This window comes from Oculina patagonica, chromosome 12 (genome assembly GCF_052425735.1).
Source record: "Oculina patagonica isolate OP01 chromosome 12, crgOcupat, whole genome shotgun sequence".
Taxonomy (NCBI): domain Eukaryota; kingdom Metazoa; phylum Cnidaria; class Anthozoa; order Scleractinia; family Oculinidae; genus Oculina; species Oculina patagonica.
In genome coordinates, this window is record NC_135769.1 from 3368905 (window position 1) to 3393647 (window position 24743).

The 24743-nt window shown below is 38.9% G+C and overlaps 1 protein-coding gene across 3 annotated transcripts in view; it reads right to left on the bottom strand.

Moving 5' to 3' along the window:
* Positions 1–1393: 1393 nt before the first annotated feature.
* The window catches only part of LOC144631697 (MAP kinase-activating death domain protein-like), a 32176-nt gene continuing 8826 nt past the window's right edge, over positions 1394–24743 (bottom strand). The window contains exons 8-25 of one of the 3 annotated variants that reach the window (XM_078490199.1): positions 24308–24472; positions 23420–23510; positions 22497–22677; positions 21289–21405; positions 19697–19816; positions 18452–18734; positions 17123–17355; positions 13038–13215; positions 12375–12585; positions 10903–11119; positions 7247–7354; positions 6550–6714; positions 6152–6224; positions 4464–4495; positions 4094–4168; positions 3652–3721; positions 3205–3251; positions 1394–2692 (exon numbers count right to left, since the gene is read on the bottom strand). In XM_078490199.1, the coding sequence (XP_078346325.1) occupies positions 2615–2692; positions 3205–3251; positions 3652–3721; positions 4094–4168; positions 4464–4495; positions 6152–6224; positions 6550–6714; positions 7247–7354; positions 10903–11119; positions 12375–12585; positions 13038–13215; positions 17123–17355; positions 18452–18734; positions 19697–19816; positions 21289–21405; positions 22497–22677; positions 23420–23510; positions 24308–24472 (2444 nt within the window). In that variant the 3' untranslated portion in view covers positions 1394–2614. The remainder of the gene's footprint in view (positions 2693–3204; positions 3252–3651; positions 3722–4093; positions 4169–4463; positions 4496–6151; positions 6225–6549; positions 6715–7246; positions 7355–10902; positions 11120–12374; positions 12586–13037; positions 13216–17122; positions 17356–18451; positions 18735–19696; positions 19817–21288; positions 21406–22496; positions 22678–23419; positions 23511–24307; positions 24473–24743) is intronic. The other 2 variants (XM_078490200.1, XM_078490201.1) reach the window with 2 other exon arrangements.

Sequence of the window (24743 nt, forward strand, 5' to 3'; positions counted from 1 at the left end):
CTCTCTCCAAAGTGGGTATCGTTTTCAAATTTACCCGGGTTAATGTGGACGGAAAACATTTTACGCGGCGTTCTCAAATTTCTCCGTTTTCAAATTTACCCGGGTCAGTGTGGACGGGGTCTTAGTTTGGAGAATTTTGTGTTACATAAAAAATTCTTTCGTTAATGATTTTTCGTTATTTTCCTGACTTGTTTGTTAACATTGTATTTATATTGTACGGTTAACTTTTGGTTCGATTACTCTTCACGTGGGACGAGAAGAGTTTGAACACAGCTGGCTCGCGGAAAAAGCTTCAGTTAAATAAAGGTAAGATGTTTCACACTCGGTCATATTAGGGTAATATGGGACTTTCTGACCAGTAATAATTACTTAAAATATTTTATTGTATCACAGGCGACGGCCTGGCTATTTTACTGTAAATGTTAATTAATTTTCTCTCAATAGACTGATTATACTCCAAAAGAAGAGACCTCCGCTATAGGCGTTTAGTCAAGAATGAATTTGACAACACAGTCCGCGTCGTGGGCAGATGCTATATGTGCCTGCATGATGCAGAACACAAGTGACGGCCAGCGGGCTTCGACGAATCTCGCTGGGGCAGAACTTTGAGGAGAGTGTGCCATTTTTGGACGTTTTCGACAGCGATTAGTGGAAGACTAAGGAATTATCGAGAAGAATTAATACTTCTCAACTGGTTGTATTGTAATTTAACCAGATAATGAAGAAAACAAAACAAATAATAACAAATACGAAATAATAATTAAAACAAACGCTCAAATTAAAAAGAGACAAACCAGTCGAAGCCCGCCATTGGGAAAGAACCTACAGTTTTCGCCTAAGCGGCGTTAATCGGAAAATAATCGAAATTGCTACATAGTATCGTTAGCAATTTTGTATTACTTTATCTGGCAAATCATAAAGAGAAAAGCAATGCTCAAGGAGAATTACAAGCATATGAGATTTTGCTCTTTCCGAGCACTGTCCAACGTTAATTTATTCCTTCCTAGGGCCATTTTTTTTTCTTTTGTACCACGTGAATCCCAAAGCACTAGCCCCAAATTTTCTCGTTTCTCTGAGTGATCCAAATTCCATTCTCGTCCCCAGAGCCGCTGGAACAAGTGGCTCTGGAGACACATGATTTAATTGGCTATATTTTTAACAACGGAAATTTAAATCTAGCCAATCAGTTCCTGTCCTCAGGGCCACTTGTTCCTCGTGCCCCAGGTTCTGCCGGCTAAGAGGGACAAGAGGCGCTGGGGACGAGGAGGTCCAAATTCGCGCGAATTCGCGCACGAATTAATCTCGTTCCCAGATCTCTTTTCGGGCGAAGCTGGGATCGGAGTTGGTTGATCACAAAGCGTATTTAATTATGCAGATCATATAACAAGGCAAATACAAAAACATATTTTATTTACAAACCCTGCTGCATTTATTTAGTTTACAAGAATTATTCAAAATTTTGAAGCATTCTTCCCCCTTACTTCGCTTTACGTCCAGACCAATGGACAAGGCATTTTAATTATTTTATGTAAAACTTAAATTAGTTGTGTTAACTTAATTCTTGCTGTATCCTTGTCGCTTTACTACGTACAATAAATAAATATGGCAATTTATATTACTTTTGTAAAGGCAATTGAATATTACGTGACTTTATACACTCACATTTCTCCCCAAGAGTAAACTCCCGAATCTTTTCTCGGAAATTTCTCATTGCTCGCCTGCCTCCTCTTTCTGTTAAGATATTTCAACGATATGATTTATTTGGTTGCTTAGGAACCACGTCTCTGTTTGATTATGTAGCAAACACTGCCTTGGCGAATGATGCAGTTTATAAATTCGTTAGTCATATAAAATCACTTTTAAAGTCAATAATTTATAATTTCAATTGGTTGCTAAAAGTCTGCATAACGAGAGTCGATAATGAAGCAAACTCGATTTTCTGATTGTTGGCATTGGCTTGAACATTGAAATATTTCAGTAACAAATTGAATAATTTTCTTTTGTCGGCGACAATAGTAAGAATTTGCGGTCTGTGCCATGTTAAATAAGGTGTTGATTCGCTTTTTATTGAGGGTCGCCAAGTTTAGGGGCCATAACACAAGACTAAAAGAGACCCATGGTTTAAGCCCTCCATATTGCTACTAAAATATACCCATCAGTATTTAGTAAGTTCCTGTCCCAGGAATTCGAATTGAGAGAAATCTTTTTAAATAGAGTATTTAAACTGTTGAAATGTTACGTCCTCAAGAAGGAACATTACAAAGTCACGTTTAAAAAGTTCAGATAGTTAAAATGACAAACTTAGCAATAAATAATTCGCCGTTAGAATCTCCAACGATATACAAAAGATTTGCTACATCGCTTTATAAATGAAAACGATTGAGCGATCTGTGAAGATAAGTCCCGGTAGTTTTTCGTTTCGATTTATATTTCAACTCGTTGTCTGTCTTTTGACGGTGGGGGAGGGGTGATCTTTCATTGTTTTGCATCTACTTGAGGCACGAAAAAGAGGCCTGGTCCGTAATTTCGTCCATCAAAAAACGAGAGCACTGGGACGGGCTTGGTGTCGAGTCTGCTTCTGTTTTAGGCATGCGCACAACTGGTCCATGGTTCCTCAGCCAGTGCTGTTTGTATTCCGTGATGCAGCCACATAAGAAAACAGACACAGGACTGCGTAGCAGATTTGATTGCACTGAAATATAACCAAACAAATATATTAAGTAGAGGTAAGAATGGGATAGTACTTGTTTCACGAATCGAATGTGCGTAAAGACTTGCATTTACGTCTGCATGTCTACCGTGTGAATAACGGTGACACAAGCGAAAACGCGACCAAAATATTCAGCAGTTCTGTCTCGTCCGCCATCTTGAAAAAATCACTTTAAATGGGCACGCGCGCACTGTCGCTTGCGGTTACATGTGAACCTGCGATACATGCAGGAACTTTCGTTACATGCCTGAACTTGCGTTACAAACGTTAGCTTGCGTTACATGCTTGAACTTGCGTTACAAACGTGAGCTTGCGTTACATGCGTGAACTTGCGTTACATACGTGAGCTTGCTTAACATGTGTGAACTTGCGTTACACACGTGAGCTTGCGTTACATGCGTGACAATCGCTTAAGGTTGCGTTAGGGTTAACAATAACAACAGTGAAATCCGGATATAACGAGCGTGTAAATAACAAACAAGATGTCGACGTACCATTTGTGAACCAAATCTGTGTTGAATTGTTCCTTGTGTTGCTGGCACTGTAACAAAGCAATGAGACTGTTTAATTTATCGTTCAAATCTGCAACCAAGGCCTGTAAAATCTATTAAATTACGGGCAACTGAGAGACACTGACTGCCCTAGTTGTGACCAGTAAACTATTTCTCCAAAGATAACTGAATTATAGGGAATCTATAAAAAGTAGTAAGAAAAGTTTCTATGCTGCTTGACCATTGTTGATGTTGTTTGAACAAAAACGTACTATTTCCAAGAGCCAATGACAAGACAGTTTCAATGACCACATCCAAACACGTTCCGAGGGCGCACATTCATCCAGTCCGCTGGAGCTAATATTCTGGGAATAAGGTCACAGCTATTCATTTTTTACTGCAAACAGTCTTGCTGCGCTTGGACATAAAAAGGTTGAGATTTATACTCACCGAATTCCTCCAAAAGAAACACGCCTCCTTGTGTGGAACAGTTTCTTATGTGACACAAGTCGATATGCACCTACAAACAACAAAATAACGAATAATGAAACCTAGAAATAAACTAATAAATAGGCAAATAAACAATCAAACAAACGAACGAACGAAGGAGCGAACGAATGACCAAACGAACGCTTAACGCTTAACCTCCCCTGACGAACACCTCAATAATACGGACACCTCCCTATAACAGACAGTTCACTTGGTCCGAAAGACACAAAACTTCATATAAACTCTACCTCTGTAATGCGACAGACACCTCCATAAAACGGGCTATCTCCCCTGTTCCTTTAGAGTCCGTACTAAAGAGGTCCGACTGTAGCTAAATTGTTCCTATTCGTTTGACAAGATAGTAAATAGCATTCTTAGCATTAAAAGTAACTGTAGAACTCACCCTTCGCGTGGCAAATTTTAGGCCAATTCCCTCAAGTGTGACTTGTAGCAGACCACCTTCACCGGTACTAAGATCCTAAAGTAAGAAAACATCAGCTTACAGAAGTGCAGATGCAAAAAGGAATTAAACGCTCCACCCGTGCTCAGTTTGGCAATTTGTTACGAAATCACCACAGTAGTGGAAAGAAGCGCTTTACCATGGCTGTTAATCCGCGAGCCTCACCGTTAAGTATTCGCCGACAGAACACCAAGGCGCACATTGCTCTTTGAAGAGAAACGTTATCTCTACTTTTGGCTCAAAAAATACCTAAAATTATAGGTCCATAGAAGAAAACAGGATAGAATGCAAAAGAACTTGTATTAAAACTGACCTTTACTGGAAACTCCCCTCCGAGTTGAACTCCTGTTAGAATGTAGAAAGATCATAAAACAAACGTAAGTACATACACAAGTAAAGATCTACAAGTTATCATCAAATTAAACAGCAAAACCTTCCACATCATTTTTGGGAGAAGTTTTCTTCGCAGCCGTTATTTGGTCAACACGCAGTGATTCTCACTAAGGCCATCCCAACAAAATGTTTCGTTTCCCATCGCCCGACCGACCAATTTTTTTTCGAAAAGTAAAGTAAAAAAAAAATCCAGATTCACTAGTCAAATAGGCAAGTACTTCAATTTACAAGCACACAATCTTGTTTTATTAACAACAATTGGAATGATGTGATGTCTTTGTCTTTAATAAACATCGATACTAAGTTATTTAAAGACTGTTAAGGAATAACGAACGGAAAGACCATGTTTTCGAGTTGACCGTGTAGGAAAAGGGTTATGGATTAGTGTCGACCCTTCGCTCTTCATGTTGACAAAATAGCATGCAAGCTGAGGAATAAACAAAGAAGTTTTCCTTCATGGGCTGTTCGCACTCTAAAGACCGATGAATTAGACCCGTCTTCTCAGATATGTATTAAGTATAAACAGAGCAAACATAAACCAGGGACAAACACTTCAACACATGTACATAAAGCACTGTCTGTAATAACTTGCACACCAGCCACAAGCGATGGCACTATGTTTCATAGTTAATGGTTTGAACCCAGGAGTATCAGTAGTTCGTATAATGTGATCGTCGGGGTGAGAGTAGTTCTGAAATGAACTGTTGTCGGTGACTGACGTTTAGACAACCTGAGCGGAAGTCATCTTCAGAGTCAAGTGAAAAGTTGTTGTCAGTCGATAATGTTATAAGTCTGGTCCGTTGAAGCTGATTGGTCAGTTTTGCCGTGATGTCATTGGCTGAAAGACGCTTGTAAAGTGTAAAGTTTCGCTGTAAGTGCATAACAAACAAAAACATGAACAGATACAAAGACGAAAGTTACACATGTATTGAACACACACAGAACACCTGTAAACAAACACAAGAAAAGCAACTTAGTGAACAGGAAAATAAAACAATCACAAGGTAACAAGTAAACAGTAAACACAATACAATAAAGTGACAAGACTATTTAACTGTTTTACACAACTGCCATTGTGAAAGGGTGCATTCAGTACACAAAGTTAAATCTTTAACCTTGATAAACTAAGGTAATCTAACAAAGATTTGGAAAGGTCGCGACCAACGCTCAAAACGTCAGTTGCTTGTTTGGTAACAATAATAACCCAACGTAATAATAATGCATTGATTCAAATGCAGGTGACTAGAGAGAGAAAATTTGATGTCACCAAAGAATGTTCATTTATGGTGATAAAATGTCAGAAAATTAAAGGACAACTGAACTCAGTGACAGAATGGTTAAAAAAGATAACGTTGCGTCATTCAATAAACTAGTCTAAGAAACCATGTCTTTGCAGAAAACTAGACCAAACTTTAGCAAACATTAACATAAATCTGTATTATAATGCTTACCATTCGCTTTGTACATAAAATCATTAAGTATTTATGGTAAGAATTTTTATTGCTTCAGCGACGGTTGCGCTGAGACAAATCTACAAGAACGTTACACTGCTGAGGTTTATTGCACGCAATATCGCCTGCACGAGCATTTATTGATTTATTGACTGACCTGTTCCCTTGTCACTAAGTCTGTCCGCAGCTCTCTGCAAACTTTCCTTGATGCAATAGTACAAAGCTTTACACTGTTAAAAAAGAAAGAAAACAATAAACGCTTGCGTTTTCACTGCTTACTTGTCAGGGATGTTCTCCCACCCCTGTCGCGCGGCCAACTCAATACCAGCTTTTCTCAATTCTCGTTGCTTCGCGGCTCGCGTAGTCTTCACGCAGCCTTTAGTTTGGCGGTCACGCAAAGCTTCTCCTTAGTTGTCACGACATAGTTGTCACGCCGTGAGTTGCGTGACGACCAACATAGCGCATGCGCAGCAACTACGACCCCGTTTGACCACAAACAAGTGATTCGCGCAAAGGCTTCATGTGACAAAGTTATTTTAGTGACAAATGAGTTACCTTTTTGGTGCAAAACTTGTTTAGAATCGTCTCGTCTTTCTGTCTACACCACAGACATAGTACTTTCGTCTTTGGAGCGTACGTGATGTTGACAAGTTTCTCATACCACCATCTTTCCACAACAGCCCCCATGCCAGTCCGAAGAAGAATGCAGTCATCACATACCTGTACAAAAACACACGTTACAGGCTAACAAACGGCTGATTTACATCCCCAATTACTCTTTAACACTTAAAAATTCTAATACTGTCAGAAAGCTGGGTAAAATTTGAAGTGAATACTTTATTTACCCTCGGATTGTAAAGTAGCTTATAACATAGCTGATATCTCCGAGCATTTCAACAGTACAACGGTACAACGGGCAAAGTCCACACCACAACACCCGCAACTTCGTGCCCTACTCTTTACGATAAGTGTGTGGGTTCTTTTACGTCCCCTGCTGACCAAAACACTGAAGATGCAGGAGACGGGGCCTAAGGTTTATCGTATCCGAGAAGACTAGAATATCTAACCATTTACAGGTTTGTGTAGGTGAAATGGGACACTGTGCAAAAGTGACAGTACAGTCAGCAGCTTGAGAAACTGATCATAACTTGCATTTAAAGATCTCCACGGATCTCTGTAGTGCTACGTTGACAATGTGGAATTTTTCCTGTAACGTCTCGCAACAAAACAACGGAAGGAAATGTGCACTTACCTCCATGAAAAACACATCTCCATTCATAGAATCTCCAGAATGAACAACGAAGGAATGTTTTAACATCTGGCGGCTCCCAGCTGGCTTGAGATCGATATCGTTACCATTCTAACAAAGGTAAAAAGCAGAACAGACAATAAACAACACACAACTGTGTACACAAAGAGTTCCCGTTCGTTTTTGACGAATCAAAAAATAGAGCGAGCAGTAGCGAATACAGTTATAATACGAGATGGTCCCTGCCGTTTTCAGTCATTTCACTGTAAACTAAACTCCCTATATCACAGACACCTCTCTAAGACGGAGAACTGGAAGTTTTAGAGTTGACCGAGTTGACCGGTATATTCCGACACGTCAGCACGACAGCATGATGTCACGAGGTTACGTCATGTTACTTAGCAACCCCTTGTTAACCGCACTAAGTATCAGTCAAATTCTCTAAGATGATTTTCCTACGGAGGAAAGTGATTGTTTCCGCAACTAATGTTATCAAAGCACATTTAAATCTTATTTATAACGTGAAATTAATAGCCTGAATTTTTGCAACATATTTGATACACGTTTCTCCTCCAGGAATTATTTTCTTTACAGTAGAAGTGTTAGCTGGAAGTTCAAGACAAGATATTCTCTGATCACACAAATCCTAATTTGTGTTTGAATGAGACAAAATCAAATTCTGAAGAAAGCTAATCTTATAAAGCACAAATGACATTTTTTATGTGTTCTAGCAATTGTATACGAGAAACATATTACATATGGAACAATATTACTCCTTCAATTCATTAGAATTTAAATAATGTGCAAATTTTAACATTTTCGTTAGTCACCGCTAATGGAATACATACTCAACTCTATCTAAAGGTAGTTTCTGTAAAAAAAATCTCAGGAAAAATAAGCGTTTCTAACATCACTTGTACCACATACATCGTTCAACAAAAAACCAAATTATTAAAATTCTCGCAACCTGGGAATATCTGAATTAGCTAGATCCATCACATACACAAAATACACTGATGCAAAGAAGGTTTGAAATCACCGCATGTCGTAATGCATAAGAAACAAAATCCACTTATAAAAGAGCAAAAATATCATGGCGTCAAACTTTTAGGACTAAAAGTGCAATACAGTAGGGTGATTGACACTTATCAAGCTCTGGAGGTAAGGAAATAATCAACGCTGCTAACTGACCTCACGTGTCTGTTGTTGGTGAAACCCTCCGTTTAAAATCAAGCTCAAACAAGACCACATGCCTGACTGAACAGTTAAATCAACAGCACTAATTCAAGAATTCATGCAATTGTTCTCAGCTGTTTTGAGTCCAATTTTAACTTTCTATACCTTCCACACAAGTTGCTTGTTCTTCATTTAACGAATTCGCTGTTTCTTTATTGTTTAGCAGCAATATAAAACAATACTCGTCAAACATACTTGCTGAAAAGATCAGTTTCTATAGAAATGCCATTTCCTTTTATAAATGTAATCATTTTAAAAGGAAAAGACGCGTGTCACCCGTGTGACAAGTATAAAGTTCGTGCGAATGCATTGTGAATTAAAAATTAAGTTACTTTCACAACCAATGATTAAAATCAAGATTTTTGTTTACTTCGAATGTAAAGTTTTTCTCTGACAGCTAATCTGTTTTCAGTGATAGTTTGACAGTTCAGAGTTGAATCAGCCAGATTTCATGGATTTGCATCGCTGAATAACTCTAAAAAATATGCCATATGTTTTAGCACGGTTCTAAAAAATTAAAAATACAGGCGCTACACACGTTCCAGCAATCAAAGATAGTATAATTATTTCTCTGCAGTCCTTGTTTTACAAATTCAGAGCAAAATTCAATTATATGGAGATCATCTAATAAGTGCCTTTATATGTAAAGCTGAAATTGAACAAAATGGATGTTTCTATGGCAATGTCTCCTCTATGCTAGTCTCAGACAGAGTTTCACGACGTATTTTAGTTACGGAAAGAAAAAAACCTCCGGTGAACTTTTGGAAATTTAGCCCCTACTTCCTCGCCCAAGAACGTAAGAATGAATTTTATACAGAGTTAGACGAGAGCGATTTTCGATCAAGTGTCGTAAAACCACAAAACCAAAGTGATCACTCTGGCCAGTCACAAAGGACACACAATTCAGTGAACCAATCAAAACTCCAAGTAAATACATGAAGCCGGCACGAAGCGCGGGAAAACGTGCGCGAGCGAGTCACGATTGGTTTTGGTTTTAGTTCTGATTGGTTGAGAAAGTGACGCGAGATTTTTAAACCAATCGCTGAGCGAAGTAATGCAAAACCAAACCAAACGGAAATTACTTTCGATACTCAAGTGAAAAACACTCTACATGGTTCGTACAACTTCAGACAAACAAAATTTAAGGACTTTTCAAGGACTTTTCAAGGACAAAAAATTGTTTTCAAGGACTCAGTTTTATTCACAAAATCAAAAGTCTCCGATTTCTCCGTCCTCTTTTTCATTTCTTAAACACTCAACTAAGTCATCTACAACTTTTAAATAGTTCAGGCTTGACGAGATCATCGTGATGGCATTTAACATTTTTAAAACGACAACGGTGTTCCTTTTATGTTTTCTTGCCTTTCATGTGAGAAGCGCTTTCTCCCATGCGTTCGATGTCGATTACTTTGTTGCAAACACAACACAAAGCCTTGTGCTTGTCGCCTTTAAATTCTCTAACCCAGCTGAACTTTTCATCACTTAACCATTTACTAATGAATAGACATCTGCCTGTAGATAATTTGAATTGCAAACAAAGGAATTCAAAACAAAGCTACATGTTTACTCACTATCGGCCATGTTGCCCCTTCCAACAAAACCGCATGGTGGACAACCCCACATCAGAGGCCTGGTGCATGAAATTGAGGCAAAGATCTAAATCATGCTTCATGTAGGGGTTCGCGTTTTACACCGACATTTTCGCAAGTTATTTCGCATTTTAGAAGTCGTTCGTGAACAAATTTTTCTTATCAAAATCATTTAATTTATCAGAAAAGTAATAGGGCGTGCAAGAAGTCCTAAATTTCAAGGACTTTTCAAGACCTAATGCAGAAATCAAGTACTTTTCAAGGACTTAACCAAATTCAAGGACTTTTCAAGACGACTGCTAAAATTCAAGACCTTTTCAAGATTGTACGAACCATGACTCTAACATTCGTAGTTCTGCCTTTATTTGCTTCGTGTCTCATTCGGATGTTCAGGTGCCGTTTTCGGCCAAACTTCGTTGAAGCACTCGAAAAGTTTCCGTATGTTATCCTCCAATCAAAAGCTAGCTCGAACACTTACGAGAACTCCGAAAATTATAAAGCTAGCATGGCGCAATAAGGAACTGTTAGGTTGTTTATTAACTTCGCTGGGTGACGAAAAACGGCAAGCTCAGTCATGTTTTGCAACCGGAACAAGTTCTCTTACACCGCTAAGTATACGACCAACCCTAATTCAAGACCCAGAGGTTATGGTAGTCTCCCCAAAGCAAAAACTTAAAGTCATAACGTTCTTCCTTGCCCTTTTAGCCTGAGATCACAGAACAATTTTCGCCTCTTGTTACTCTCCGCCAAAACAACGGGCTAAAATCTGTCTCCGTTTCTGCGGAGTCTGTTTCTCCGTTTACTGCCCTGTAAGAGATATTTCCTCAGTCTTACCAGATTTTGTAGGTTATCAAGCAGGTCATTGACTTGTTGGCTCTGTAACAGTCCAATGTGTGACTTCCCTAACAGCCTCCGAACTTTCTTCTTCAATGCATCTTTGTCAACATTCAAGGCAACCATGAACGCAACTAAATTGTACAACATGGTCGCTAAAAGCCTGTCTTCATCTTCTTCAAGACGTTTCTTCTCTGCAGGACCTAATGAATTATACCTGAGGACAAACGCAGGATACATATGAGCAAATTTAAGAAATTCTATTTTTTTGTTCTAATTTATGTCGATTTAGCATTCAAGTCCCAAGCCTATCATGTTAATTATTCATGTTCTTTATTGTATTGCATTGGGAGATGCTGTGGTCTAATGGTTAGTGCGCCGGAATTCGAATCGAGCAATCCGGGTTCGGTCTCTGGGCAGGGCACTGTGTTGTGTCCTTTAGCAAGACACTTTATTCTCACAGTGCAAGGCTGTGGGGTAACCCGGGGGGGGGGGGGGGGAGGGGGGAGTGAAATACTCCTAGTCGCTTCATGCTACTGACACCGGGATAAGCTCCGGCCTGATGGGCCACTAGGCTCGAACACAGACTCTCCATTGTAGCTCTGAAAATCTTTTAGTACATCAAGGTATGAAAAAGAGGATTTTTTTTCTTATTCTTCTTCCCTTTTTGCCGTCCTTGACGGTGTATTGATAATGTAAGAAGAAATTGGATGTTGATCAGCCTTCGCATTTAAGGTGTGTATTGAAAGATTAAATCTATCAAATTTTTCCGTTCGCCGCTGTTCGTAATCCATCTCAATTTCCCTCATTCATAACCATCCTTGTTCCTTTCTGGTTAATTATCACATACCGTAAAATTCCGGTTATAAGCCCCCCCCCCCCGGTTATAGGCCTATCATCCTGGAAACAAAGAAATACATCCGATTATAAGCCCCCCCGGATATAAGCCCCCCTCTACCGGACGACACTACTGAATAGGGCTAAATGTTGCTTTGTTATGCGTTTTTAACTAAAAAACATATTTCCATCAACACTCCTGTGGCTCGTTTCGAAACGTTTTTTTCATTCCGCTTATAAGCCCTCCCGGATATAAGCCCCTCCGCTTATAAGCCTACCGAAAACCCCTTACGAAGTTGTATAAGCCCAGGGCTTATAACCGGAATTCTACGGTATTGAACCAGGGACCGCGAAGCGGGGGCGGGGAGCTGAGCTCCCCCCAATACTTCCGAAAAAATTAAGACTTACTAAGAGACAAGAGTCTCTAAAGCCCCCACTTCAAGTCACTAGTCACCCCACCCCCCTTCCCCAATTGAAAAAATGCCCCGCGGTCCCTGTATTCGGTGTTTCTCTTTCTTAGCAAACTATTATTTTGAGGTTTCCCCTCATTTGAAGGTAAATTTGAACGTTGTAAAGTTGATTTTGAAAACAGCGTCTTAACAGGCTTGTGGCATGTAGGGTTTGAACTGGTTTACCTGTCAATCATTTCCGCTGGTCCCTGATCCATTCCAACAGCCTCCCTCTCAGCAGCGACCGCATCAAGGAAGATGTTTTCCCAGAAGTCCATGTTATCCCACACAGGCGATCTCTCATTCAGCAGTCCTTCAAACAGGTAACGTCTCCCTGTCGTCTTCTTCCCCTCATCCCCCTCCACGGGAAAAATGTCTCCGTTGTAATAACGAAAGCCTACAACGAAGAAATACAAAAAAGTAAATATTGATCAAGATCAAACTATGGTTACCCTGTGGGTTTATTTCATTATTTCCACCAAAAATTAATATTTGTGTCGCAGGAAACCTAAAACTAACAGTCCAATTTTTATTAAAAAATTGCATCTTTGGCTTGGGATGGCTGGGATAAAAACGGATTGCAACTTGAAAAAGTAAGGCTTAGTTTTTCAAGTTGTTTGCGCACGTCTTAAAAAAACTATTTATAGCCATAGCTTGATTTCTGTCCGGGAATTAAGGTGATATCTTCCTTTAGATGTTCAAAGATAATGTTTTTTATGGGTTAAGTTGCCTACCACTAATTTCAGAACAGTTCAGATAAAAAATTTGCGAAATTGTCGTGACATGGCTCCTTCATACAACAAATTATAACACACTAATTGAATAAGTAAGCTAATCCTTATGTATTACCTTTGTTTAAGTTGCTTTTTCTCAGCAAGGGACTCGGAGGAATGGAAGAGGACGTTTGACTCATGCGGTCAAATGAGTTTCGTCGTGTCAAGGTGTTATTTAGCTTCATGTGAGCCAGGGCTGGGCTTTTACACCTCTCTTGCCTGAGTCTGTCTTCTCTACTAGCTCTTGCTAGCTCCTACACAAACATTAACACGAAAAGGAGAATTGTAAATGTTGCGCCTTACATGGTGGTTGTAACTTTAAAGTCTGTGGATAAAACCCTACAGTGTGGCCATTCAAATGAAAGCTATGGAGCAGCACTTTCATGTGGTGCTGTTTTTTTTTGGCAGTACAAGGTGTTTCTAACTTTTCAGTCTTTTCAGTGTGTGACCCAGTACTTTCTTGCGGTGTCATTTATTATACTGTACAAGGTGGTTCTAACTTTTACGTTTGTGGATGAAACCCTAGTGTGCGACCATTCAAATGAAAGGTATTGAGCAGCACTTTCATGTGGTACTGTTTATTACGCTGTACAAGGTGATTCTAACTTTTAAGTCTTTGGATAAAACCCTAGTGTGTGACCATTCAAATGAGAGCTAGCCAGCAGTGCTTTCCCGTGATGCTGTTTATTTCTAAACATTTTGTAAACGTTTTTTTTTTTTCAAGTTTTTGCACACTTCAAGGAGAACTATTAGGGACGGACCGTTATTTTCTTGGAGGGAGGGGGGAGAAAAATTTTCCTCTGCAAACCTTTTTTTTTTTTAGTTTATGCACCTCTGCAAACATTTTGTTTTGAAATTCTTACTATTTTTTGTTATACATATCGTGTTTGCAAACAATTTATTTTGTCTTTCCAGGCCCTGCAAACAATTTTTTTCAATATTTTTCATCCCCCCTCTAAAAAAATAGGGCCCCAATGGGTCCATGTGTTTTGCTGCTAGAGCAAAGTCTTAGGGAACATGTTGATGAAAGACAAGTGAGTCGAGATTGAAATCCAACGTCTTTTATTGTCTGTCACTTGTGTGCAGGTTAATAATTGCACTATATTGTAGTCACTTTGTGTTAATTCAATCCTGATAATTTTACTGATCAATGTTATGTTGAAATCAAAGACAGCAAACATAATTTAATTACTAGTAAGTTAACGTAATGTCTGACATGATTGTCTCTTTGATAAAAAACAGTAACTCTTAACATTATAAAAAAATCTCAATGAACTCAATGTGATTCTTTTAGTGGCGTTATCTCACTGGTTACCGTTAGTTGTATTTGGAATCATTGTCACAATGGTAGCGTTTTAACAACAACGAAAAAGACAGAATCTATTGACCTTATAAGAACTCAATGTGATATATTTATTAGTGACAAGACAGTGGTTCTTTAACCACTTTCACCCAAATTAAACACTGGAACAACTAACTCTTAACAAACTTGTTGTGTCACCCTGAGTTAAATATGCAAAATTCAGAAATTATAAATAATCGCACGCGCACCGGCGTACAACAACAGAAAGACGGCGTTGAACGTAACGCAAAGTTCATTTTGAAAGCGAAAGTTTACAAATAATTATTATCATTCGTCAGTCATCCCTTCACGCATGAACACTCGTCGAATTTCAGTGTCTTCACAACAAGATCGGAAGATCGATAAGGACCAATTTTTGATTCTGCGAAAGTTCGTTTTCTTAAAGTTTTAGAAATTTGTGAAGTTGGAGGATTCACTGAGGACTGCGTAGCCGAAGATGCAGTGGCTCGCTGGACATCAAATTCTATTTTTCACGGCGTTTAATTAATCTTCACAAAATAAACATGTGGCGCCAGCGCGTCTGGCAGTCAAAAATTCATTTTTCAAAAAACTTTCCCTTTCCAGCTATTTTAGCGGGGCTTATACTATAGTACCTACCTGTCAGTCGTAGAAAAGCTGAAATTTAAGGATGAACTGTTTATTAAATGAAGACCGTATTATTTTTTAATAACTAGTAAACAAACTGGTCGCCATTTAAACACGAACTGACGAATGTTGCATCTGATGCAGTGAATCTGGTGAATGAGAACTTCCTTTACAGTGAAACGAACTCAACCGGGGCCACCCAACGTTTTTTAGCCAATCACAAGACAAGTTTTAAACAAAAGAATTGGAGTTCCTTGGTCAGGGGACCAATCACAGTGAAGGGTAATTTTAACTCTTCGCTTGACTGAATACGATGCGAAGGCACGCTAAAGTGTTGTTTTTACGGCAAAAAATATAATTTTGTTCATTTCGTTTACGGTTAAGGCGAAAGTCTGCCGGTAATTTAGAACACTGGACGGAATCAACGTTAATAAGTTTACCGAATGACGGCCGGGAATTTTGAAGACGGAACGGACTCAACGAAAATAGCACGGCCTGCGCCTGGAATGAAGACAAAACGGACTCGACAAAAATTTATTTACCGAATTGACAACGGCTGAAACTGTGAAGACGAAACGACTTTTCCTCAAACCAGTATATATGGAATTTGCCGAAGCGAATCAACACCGGTCAGCAAAGAGATAAACTCAGTGTATTACATTCAGTGATATATATACAGTGATACAGTGATAAAAAGAACATTGTACCTAATGAACAAATTACAACGGCGAACATTTCAAACCATAAATATTCATCGCCGGATAAAACTCAACAACACGTGCAGAAACGTGACAGGTTCACGCATACTAGTTAGCGGCTGTAATTTGGTAAATTTATATTTACGTTCGTTTAGTGTTCAAAAATGTCGGCCGCAAATTCGAGGAAAACTGACATAAGCTTTCGTCTTCGACATTCCCGGCCGTGTTTTGGAAAATGTGTGGCATATTATAAGTTTTATAGCCGATCATGCTTCGGTAAATTTTTTATTTACGTTGCGTCCGTTCAGTCTTCAAAACTCCCGGCCGTAATATTCGATCAATAATTATCCAAGCCGTCTTTCGGAAAATATTGAGCTGGCCGTGAATCGGCCGGTAAATTTATTTCGCTACGTTCATCACTTCGTTCAGTCTTTCGAAGTCTTCAAAATTGCTCGCCGTAATTCGGTGATACGCTGAATCCTTTCAGTCTTCAAAAATATTCGCGGCCGTAATTCGGTAAACGTATTTACGTTGATTCCGTCCAGTGTTCCAAATTACTGGCAGACTTTCGCCTTAACCGTAAACGAAATGAACAAAATTATATTTTTGCCGTAAAAACAACACTTTAGCGTGCCTTCGCATCGTATTCAGTCAAGCGAAGAGTTAAAATTGCCCTTCACTGTGATTGGTCCCCTGACCAAGGAACTCCAATTCTTTTGTTTAAAACTTGTCTTGTGATTGGCTAAAAAACGTTGGGTGGCCCCGGTTGAGTTCGTTTCACTGTAATATTTCTTTGTTTTCGACGGTGTGCACCACTGAATAAGTTTCTTTCCCATTGTGATGTTACTAGTATTAATTCGTTTCTAGCTGTCTTTTATATAGCTCGAATACAGCTACAATTAGCGGTGCAGCCTACCAGCATGGTATATTCCTTTCCAGCTGTCTTTGCGTGACAAGTTACACGTTCATACATTTTATTTTAAAATATGAAGTTCAGAGTTAATACAGTACTAGTATGCTGTAGACAGTGTAGACAAGGTGAGGGTAAGTTTATTTTCAAAGCGAAAGTTTACAAACTGTGCACTAACCGGTCCTTTGGAGAAAATATTTATGACCTTCGGCGAGGTTCCAAGTCTTCGCTCTTTTCGTAAATGATGAAAACTGCAGAATAATTTTCTCATAAAACTGGAGTGGTCGCGCCACAGTTTGTTTTCTTTCCCAATGCGATATACTTTTAAATCGGTTTTCTGTTTTCCAACGTGTCCAACGTGGTTTGCGTTCGAATACTTTGGCCCGTAACTTCGAATGCGATCAGCGCTACGGTTCATTGGTTTCGATTTTGTTTGTTCATGGATTTGATTGACATCGGTAGTTCAGATTTCTCCTCTGTTACGGCACTTGCACCTTACACCTTACGTCCCTTACGGCACAAACTTCAGCTCTCAATGTGTTTTGCTTGCAGCCATTGCGGCTGCAGCAAAACACAAAAATAATGGTCCGTCTCTTACAGCCTACCTGTATCTTGGTTGGATCAATGGATCTACTTCTGGAGATCTTATCTTTCAGTTCCTTTCCTCTTCTACTCAGCAATGCGGCCACATCACTGTTAGAGCGTGTAAGCTCATGAGCCATTCTCGAATCCTGTTGGCTTTGAGGCACTGATGACATTATTGTTTCAATGTCACTGTTTGTGTTGTTCAGTTCACCGACTCTGTCGCTCCTTCCATTTAACAAAGCATGTCTCTTGCCTGCAAGACGTGGCATTAAAAATTTACCATAGTTTCAATTTGATATTTTTTTGGATAAACCGCTTTAAGTCTGTAACAACGTTAAGCACCAAGCTTCAAGGAACTGAAGGTACGAATGGCCAAAAGTGATGAAGATTGAAATGGATTGTGATATGGGTGCCCCCCCCGGGGTTTTGAAATATTGTTGTAACGCATGGAAGACACATTTGGTTGCAATGAAGCTATGGTTTTGTCATTAAGGTCCATAGAAGTAATTTCCTTGCAAACATTAAGTCTTATAGCAAGTATTTGGCAAAGCTTAACAAAATAAACTTTACTCGGCCGTGACACAGTCCATTTAAAATCAGAGAAAATCGAATTTTTTAAGGAAAAGAGGAGGGAACCAGAAACACAAGCCTTGTTATAAATTCTATTATTTTTAAGACTGGGCCTTTATGTGAACTTGTTGGAAGGAAAATTATCCCACTACAGTGCAGCTTTTGTGTGTGGGTGGGTATTCTTAGCTCAATAAATAATTGCACATAACAATAATAGAGCAGCTTTCAATTGAGTGTCGTAAAACCAAAACCAAAGTAATTACTCTGGCCAATCAGAAACGACATTGACAATCCAGTGAACCAATCAAAACTCGAAGCAAAAACATGTAGCTGACGCGCAGCGCGGGAAAACGTGCGCGAGCGAGTCACAATTGGTTTTGGTTTAAGTTCTGATTGGTCAAGAAAGTGGCGCGAGATTTTTAAACCAATCACTGAGCGTAGTAATGCAAAACCAAAGCAAACGCAAATTACTTTCGACACTCAAGTGAAAACCGCTGTATTATGCTTGATTAATATACAGTACAGTCAACTCTCTCTTAATGGACACCTCTATAAGACCTTGTAGGCATCACTATAAGACGGACACCTCAATAAGACGGACACCTTAATAAGACGGACACCTGGTGTTGGTCCCATCCACGTCGTCTTTCAGTAACTAAACTCCCTATAAGACAGACACCTCTCAAAGACGGACAGTTGTAGCCAGTCCCGACAGTGTCCATTATAGAGAATGTTGACTGTATGCCTCAATAATTAATAACTAATTAATATTTATTGACCTGTCTCAGCTACCCAGGACTGGACTGCAGACATATCTCGTGAGTGGTCCGATAAATTGGATATGCTGTCGCTGTTTGAAATAACTGACAAATTGTCATCATCTTGGAGTTGCGCGATCTGCTCCTTAATGTCGCGTCCATGGTAGTGGGTGTGTGCAATCTCCAGAAACTGGAATGCAGATGCGATGCCTCCAATGCCATGGTTTTCGACGCTCACTTCAAAGCCGTACACTGCTGCCCTCAACACTTCCAGCATCCCTCTGAAGACACTGCGAGAAACTCGCTAAAAGCAAACAGATTGATCAGGAAGGAGGAAAAATATTTTTTTTGCAGGTTTTCGTACCCATATTATGAAAACCAGTTGAGAGTATATAACATGGTAGTTTCTTGGTACAGTTTTGAATTAAAGTGTATATTTAGAAAGTTGTATTTAGGAAGTGTAACAGCGAATTGACATTGGGGTAACAGATTATCAAATTCGTGAAGTCTTTTGGCTCGACATTAGATATGTCGAGCGCTATTACTGTAGCGTTTCTCATGTGCTGTACGCTGGAATTTTAAAAGGAATAAGTATGTTACAAGTTTGAAATTGGGTAGTATGCATTTTAATCAGGATTTTACATTTAGGTTAAGGTGGCAACCCAATTAACTTTGGTACATTGTCAAAACTTTATTTAGAGCTTGTCTAATACATTTTTCAAATTAGTGTTTTAGCGAAGAACTGTAAATGAAGAGCTTCCCATGCACATGTAATTCCATTTACTGGCACTTTCTGTGCAAATTTTGTCTGTTATTTGTTCTTGAGAAGATTCTGGAAAACTCTATAACCATCGCAGTCCTAATACTTGAAATACTGATTACAAAGCATTTATTTTATTGTAAATTCCACGAATTGTGTGATATATTGTAGGAAGAAATGAAATCTGATTGCATTTGGGAATTAGGGGGGGCAATTAAGTACAAAACAAGCTTTCACGATTTAAAGGAAGATTTACATATTAAGCAAATTTCATATCAAATTATTTTGCTTAAGTTAATAATTTTATCACTTATCCTTTTAACAACAAACAGAACATATAATGAAATTATGGTGTTTAATTTAAAATTTTACTGGTTTTAAATCAATAGTTGCATGTACAATGTGTTCATGCAGAATTTACAGACCTTTAACATAAGGAAAAATTCTGAAGCTTTTGTAAATGTACAGTCTCTCATGGTGACCGAGCAAGTAGAATGGTCACCTACCTTAGCTTCAGGGACTGGAGGCTGGGTCGAGTCAGCCCCAGTGCCCCAAGTGGAAGAAGAAGTAGAAGGTGTAGACCATCCGAGAGAGAGTGAGGACAAGGTACTCCACCAGAGATTAGGCTGCGGCATGTATGGAATAGCTAGCTTAGTAACAGAAGTATAGTGCATAAAGACAACATGCGGACATGCACATGTACAGCGGCACACACAACATTTATATCTAGGGGCATAGAATGGTATAATCCAAGACATACCAGGTACCAGGACTTTTTGTTTGAAAAAGGCTGACCAAGAATAAGCATTAAAAAAGGCATAGACTCAATGCAACAACTGCTGTCACAGACAGGAGCTCTGAGATTTCATATGACAAAAATTATTGTAGCTTATTCTTTCTATCTTTTTTTATTGACTTACATATATGTTAAATTCGTTTTGCTGAACATTTTGGATCAGGATTCAAATAAAATGGCTTTGAAAAAAAATTCTTGAGAATTCAGTGCCAGACTAGCCTGAGCTGGGGTAATAACATTATAATTTAAGAATCTCAAAAGGCATTTTAATCCAGATGAGTCTTCAAATTTCAGTATGATTTTGAGTCATGGCTGAAATTTATGGGGAATGCATCACCTTCTATGAACCATTCTATACCCCTATAATGAGAACTTTTTTTAAAAAATATTGCTTTTACTTATGACATGCACAAGCCAAAATTATCTGCTTTAATTTTGTTGTTCAACTTTACGTACATGTATCAATGAGCATAATTTAGAGATTTATTGAATTTTTTTTTTAATTCTGAAACTAGTTATTTATTGCAAATTATTTCTAATCAGTTGTTTAAACGTTCTTTTTTGACACAAATTAACGACATCTTAAATTATCACTGACTTCATTAAATAACACTAGACATAATGCAGCCACAACGCAAGAACCACAAACATGAGCAAAAACAGAAAACAAAAATGATCCAAAACAACCACAAAGCAACCAAAAGAAAAAGTGCAACAAAGAAAAAAAGCAAATCAGTAGCAAAGATCAAGAAGTGAGAATTAGAATTGTATCATTACTAGCCAATAAAAGGCAAGTAAAAGTTCTTGATTAACGCTTATTAATTTACTATTTATATTATGAGTATACCATAAACTTCCATATATAAGGCTCTCTCATCCCCATCACCCCCCCCCCCCCCACCCAACCCCCTAAAAAAGCACACACCATAATCTTTGGTACAAAAATTGTCTGATATAAAAGGCACATGAATGATAAAATTTCTGCAGTTATAACCCTATTTCTGGATGTTTAGTTTGCACTTTATATCGTTATAGTATGTTCAGAGACCTTTTATGTTCATTGACAAATGTCGAGATTGTTTTGAATTTAGAAGTGTGAGTTGCACTTTGACCACTTATTGTGAATTTCCTACATGTAATTTACAATGTCTTGGAAAAGCCTTTTGAACATTGGAAGTTTACAGTATTCCAATAATTAACCATTTATTTTTACATTTACTTGTTAACTTTTAATGAACTTTTTAACATGTACATGTCATGTACATGTACACATAAGCAGATTAAATGAATGAGATTACTAACAACAGAATTATGAGCATCTTGTTTTGTGTCAAGATTCGTCTTAGCAGTAAGCCCTGTGCTTTGCGACCCCTGTGTATACTGCGTCAGCAAGGATGGAGGAATTATGCTACTGATGAGCTGCACAGTGAGAAAACGTTACAGTCATATAGCAGCAACATACATATACAAATTAACATCATTATGTATTTTAATGTAAGTGCTCTAGCTTTAATGTATGTATAAACAATAAATTATTTTTTTTATGATTAAATAGACCTTCAACCATCATTGTACTAATAGACACCTTCTGTAGACAGAGAACTATCACAAGTGGACAGTTAGTTGTTTCACCAAGCTTTATATAATCACTACATTTTTTAACTCCCATAAGTGGAAACCTCTTCTCAGTGGCCACCTTTTTAGGTCCCAAGCAGGGCTGTCATTAAGCACTGTAACCCGCATAACACCTGTTACTGGTGAAAATGTTGATTGGTGTTACATAAGACCATAAACTTCCATACAGAACAAAATGCTATGTGTGATAACTTCAATGTTATGGTTGCTTAAAAACTTAATGACAGCCCTGGCAAGGATCCCAGGGGGGGAGTACTTGAAGTATACATGATGGGGGAGGGGGGTCCGACGGAGCTTCATATTGCAAACCCAAAAAAATACATGAGCCAGAAATTTTACACCCAAAAAATACCTGACATCAAAATTTTCTTCCCCAAAAAGTACAAGACCTAGCACCTCTAACTGATTTTTCAATAAAACAGACTTTAAGACCTAAAAAACTACATGACAGATCTCTTGACCCAAAAAAATACAGAGGGTGTAAATTTTCAACCGAAAAAAATACGTCGGACCTCCCCGTCATGTATACTGCAAGTACCCCCCCCCCCCTGGGGCAAGGGTATCCCCTTATGGATTGTTCGACTGTAATAGGACACTAAGATGTTCTAAATTATAGGTCTGGCCATACAAGACCACTGCAAATAATTTCGTAAGGCCAACAGAAGAGACAGCTACACGACCGCAACTGACACTCTGAGAAATAGCAATTGACTGACATTAGATCATCTTTTGAGGGTCTGTAATCAATCTTTTATTACTGACAATTTTAATAATTTTTATATCAAAAGCCACAGCAGAATTTGGCTGGTATAGCACTTGAAGTACTTTGTAATCTACATGTACTTAGCATATGGAGGGGTAAAAAGGAAACATACCATGTCATCCACAGCATCTGTGCTCTTGTCGGCAGAGGGAGCATTGTAAAGACGATTGGCAACCATGGCTCTTAGAGCTTCATCTGTCATTAGTCTGCGGAGTTTCTTTGATACAAGCCAGCCCACACCATCGCCTTTCATCACACTACGGACAATTTCCTTCAGAAACTGTTGATTTTCACTGCAAAAGTATTGAAAGAGTATAAATCAATAACTTATTCTTCTGCACCAATATAATCTTCCGAATATAAGCATCCTTTCTTTATTTAAGGGTACAATTGCGAAACACAATGTTGTTCCATACAGCACTGAAACTAGAAGCTGGAAAGTAGTTATTTATTTTGTATAAACATGCACTGCACAAGCCCTCCTCCCCCAGCCTGCTTGCTGTACATATGCAGTGGCTGCATACATGCCCAGGGGGGGGTACTCCGGCTTGTAAATGACGGGGATGATCGAAGGATTTTTTTGGGTTTGAAATTTTCAATTCCGGGATTTTTTTGGGTTGGAAAATTTGGCAAGTATTTTTTTGAGTGACTTTATTTAAATAGGGGATTTTTTGGTATTAAAAACAAACTAAAGTGCCTTGGTGCGGCCTTGGCGTATTTATGGTATGATGAATAAACAAACACAAGCGTTCAATTTTTTATGGTTTTCTTTGTGTTATATTATTGCCCCTCCTGGCAATTTAGGGGTAATTTGACAAGGGATTTTTTGGGGGGTTATTTTTGGTCCAGGGATTTTTTTGGGTAATGTCAGAGGACTTAGGGATTTTTTTGGGGTCCTGAGTTTTGCCTCCATTCGATCATCCCGGTCATTTACAAGCCAAAGTACCCCCCTGGGCATACATGTGCATGTCAAAACTGCTGATTTATGCTTTTATAGAGAAATTAAGACAAACTTAATTAGCATGAAGATATTACCTGTTCAGAGTCTTTTCTGTAGAAGTTTGTTTTGTCAATGAAGGTCTTCCAGGAATTCTTTCCCCAGGCACTGGCGGTTTTTGCCTCATTCCTGGTGAAAAGAAAAATAAGTTTGTTAACAATGGTTACATTGAATAAACTAAATTTACACAGTGGTAAATGACCTTTCAGATAAATTTTTACAGCAGAGCTGCACTCTAGCAGAGCCCAGGTGCCACAATGACCATTGCCTTTGGGCAACTTGTACAACTTTGCTAATCATGGAAGCTTTTAAGAGCTGGGCATCCAAGATTTCTGACAGAAGAGCCTTTGGGCACCCTGTAATTATTCTAAGAGCACAGCTTTGATACAGTGTATGATCATGTTCAAAGTTTGTGTGACATGAAGTGAGGTGAGGTGAGGTGAGGTGAGGTGAGGTGAGGTGAGGTGAGGTGAGGTGAGGTGAGGGGAGGGGAGGGGAGGGGAGGGGAGGGGAGGGGGGGGGGGTGAGGTATTATTCAGTGTTGAGCCAAGATGACCCACAGAGGCAGAGCTTATTACAATTCTTGTAGCCTGAAAATAACTTGCAGTATTACACATGTACAATTGTCTACTGACATAGCCAGGTTGCTCAACAGTTGCTGGTACCCATTTATATTCCTGGAAGGAGGGAGGCATTAACAATATCAAGCGTCAAGATCTTGCCAAGGACACAACTGACACAATGATTCTGTGCACTGACAAAACACACACCATGTCCTGTGTTCATTGCCCAGACAAATCCAGACCACTTGATTAACGAGGGGGTGCAGTGTACTAGCACTAACCACTTGGCCACTCTGCCTCTGACTTGTGAACATGCATATGTACACTTATTTCCTACAGTGCATGAAGAAATTTAGCATTTACCTGGAAAAGGAAAGAAAGGTTTTTCTTCTTGTGGAGAGAGCTTGTTTGGCGGAGGGTTTGTAGGAATTCTCTTGGCAAAGCCATTTACTGGAGAGTTTTCTACATTCTCCTGCTGTACTGTCTTTGTGACATTGAATGTGGATTTTTTTAGACTGTTCCACAGACCTGCAAATGTTACCATAGGCATAAGTAAACATGTACAAAAGTATAATAAAGTTCTCAATAAATGAGTTGAAAGTGCCTTTAAAATAGTTAAAAAATCCAAACGTTTCGGGCTTAGCCCTTCATCAGTGGAAAGTCGATTTCAGTTTAAAACGCTGGCTTGCGCCATGAAAACAAATTTAAGTTCAAAGGCGCGTGCGCGATAAGAGCGCGCGACAACCTAAAGATATCGAAAATCTGAATTCAGACCATGTGGCTGACTGGTACCCAGCTT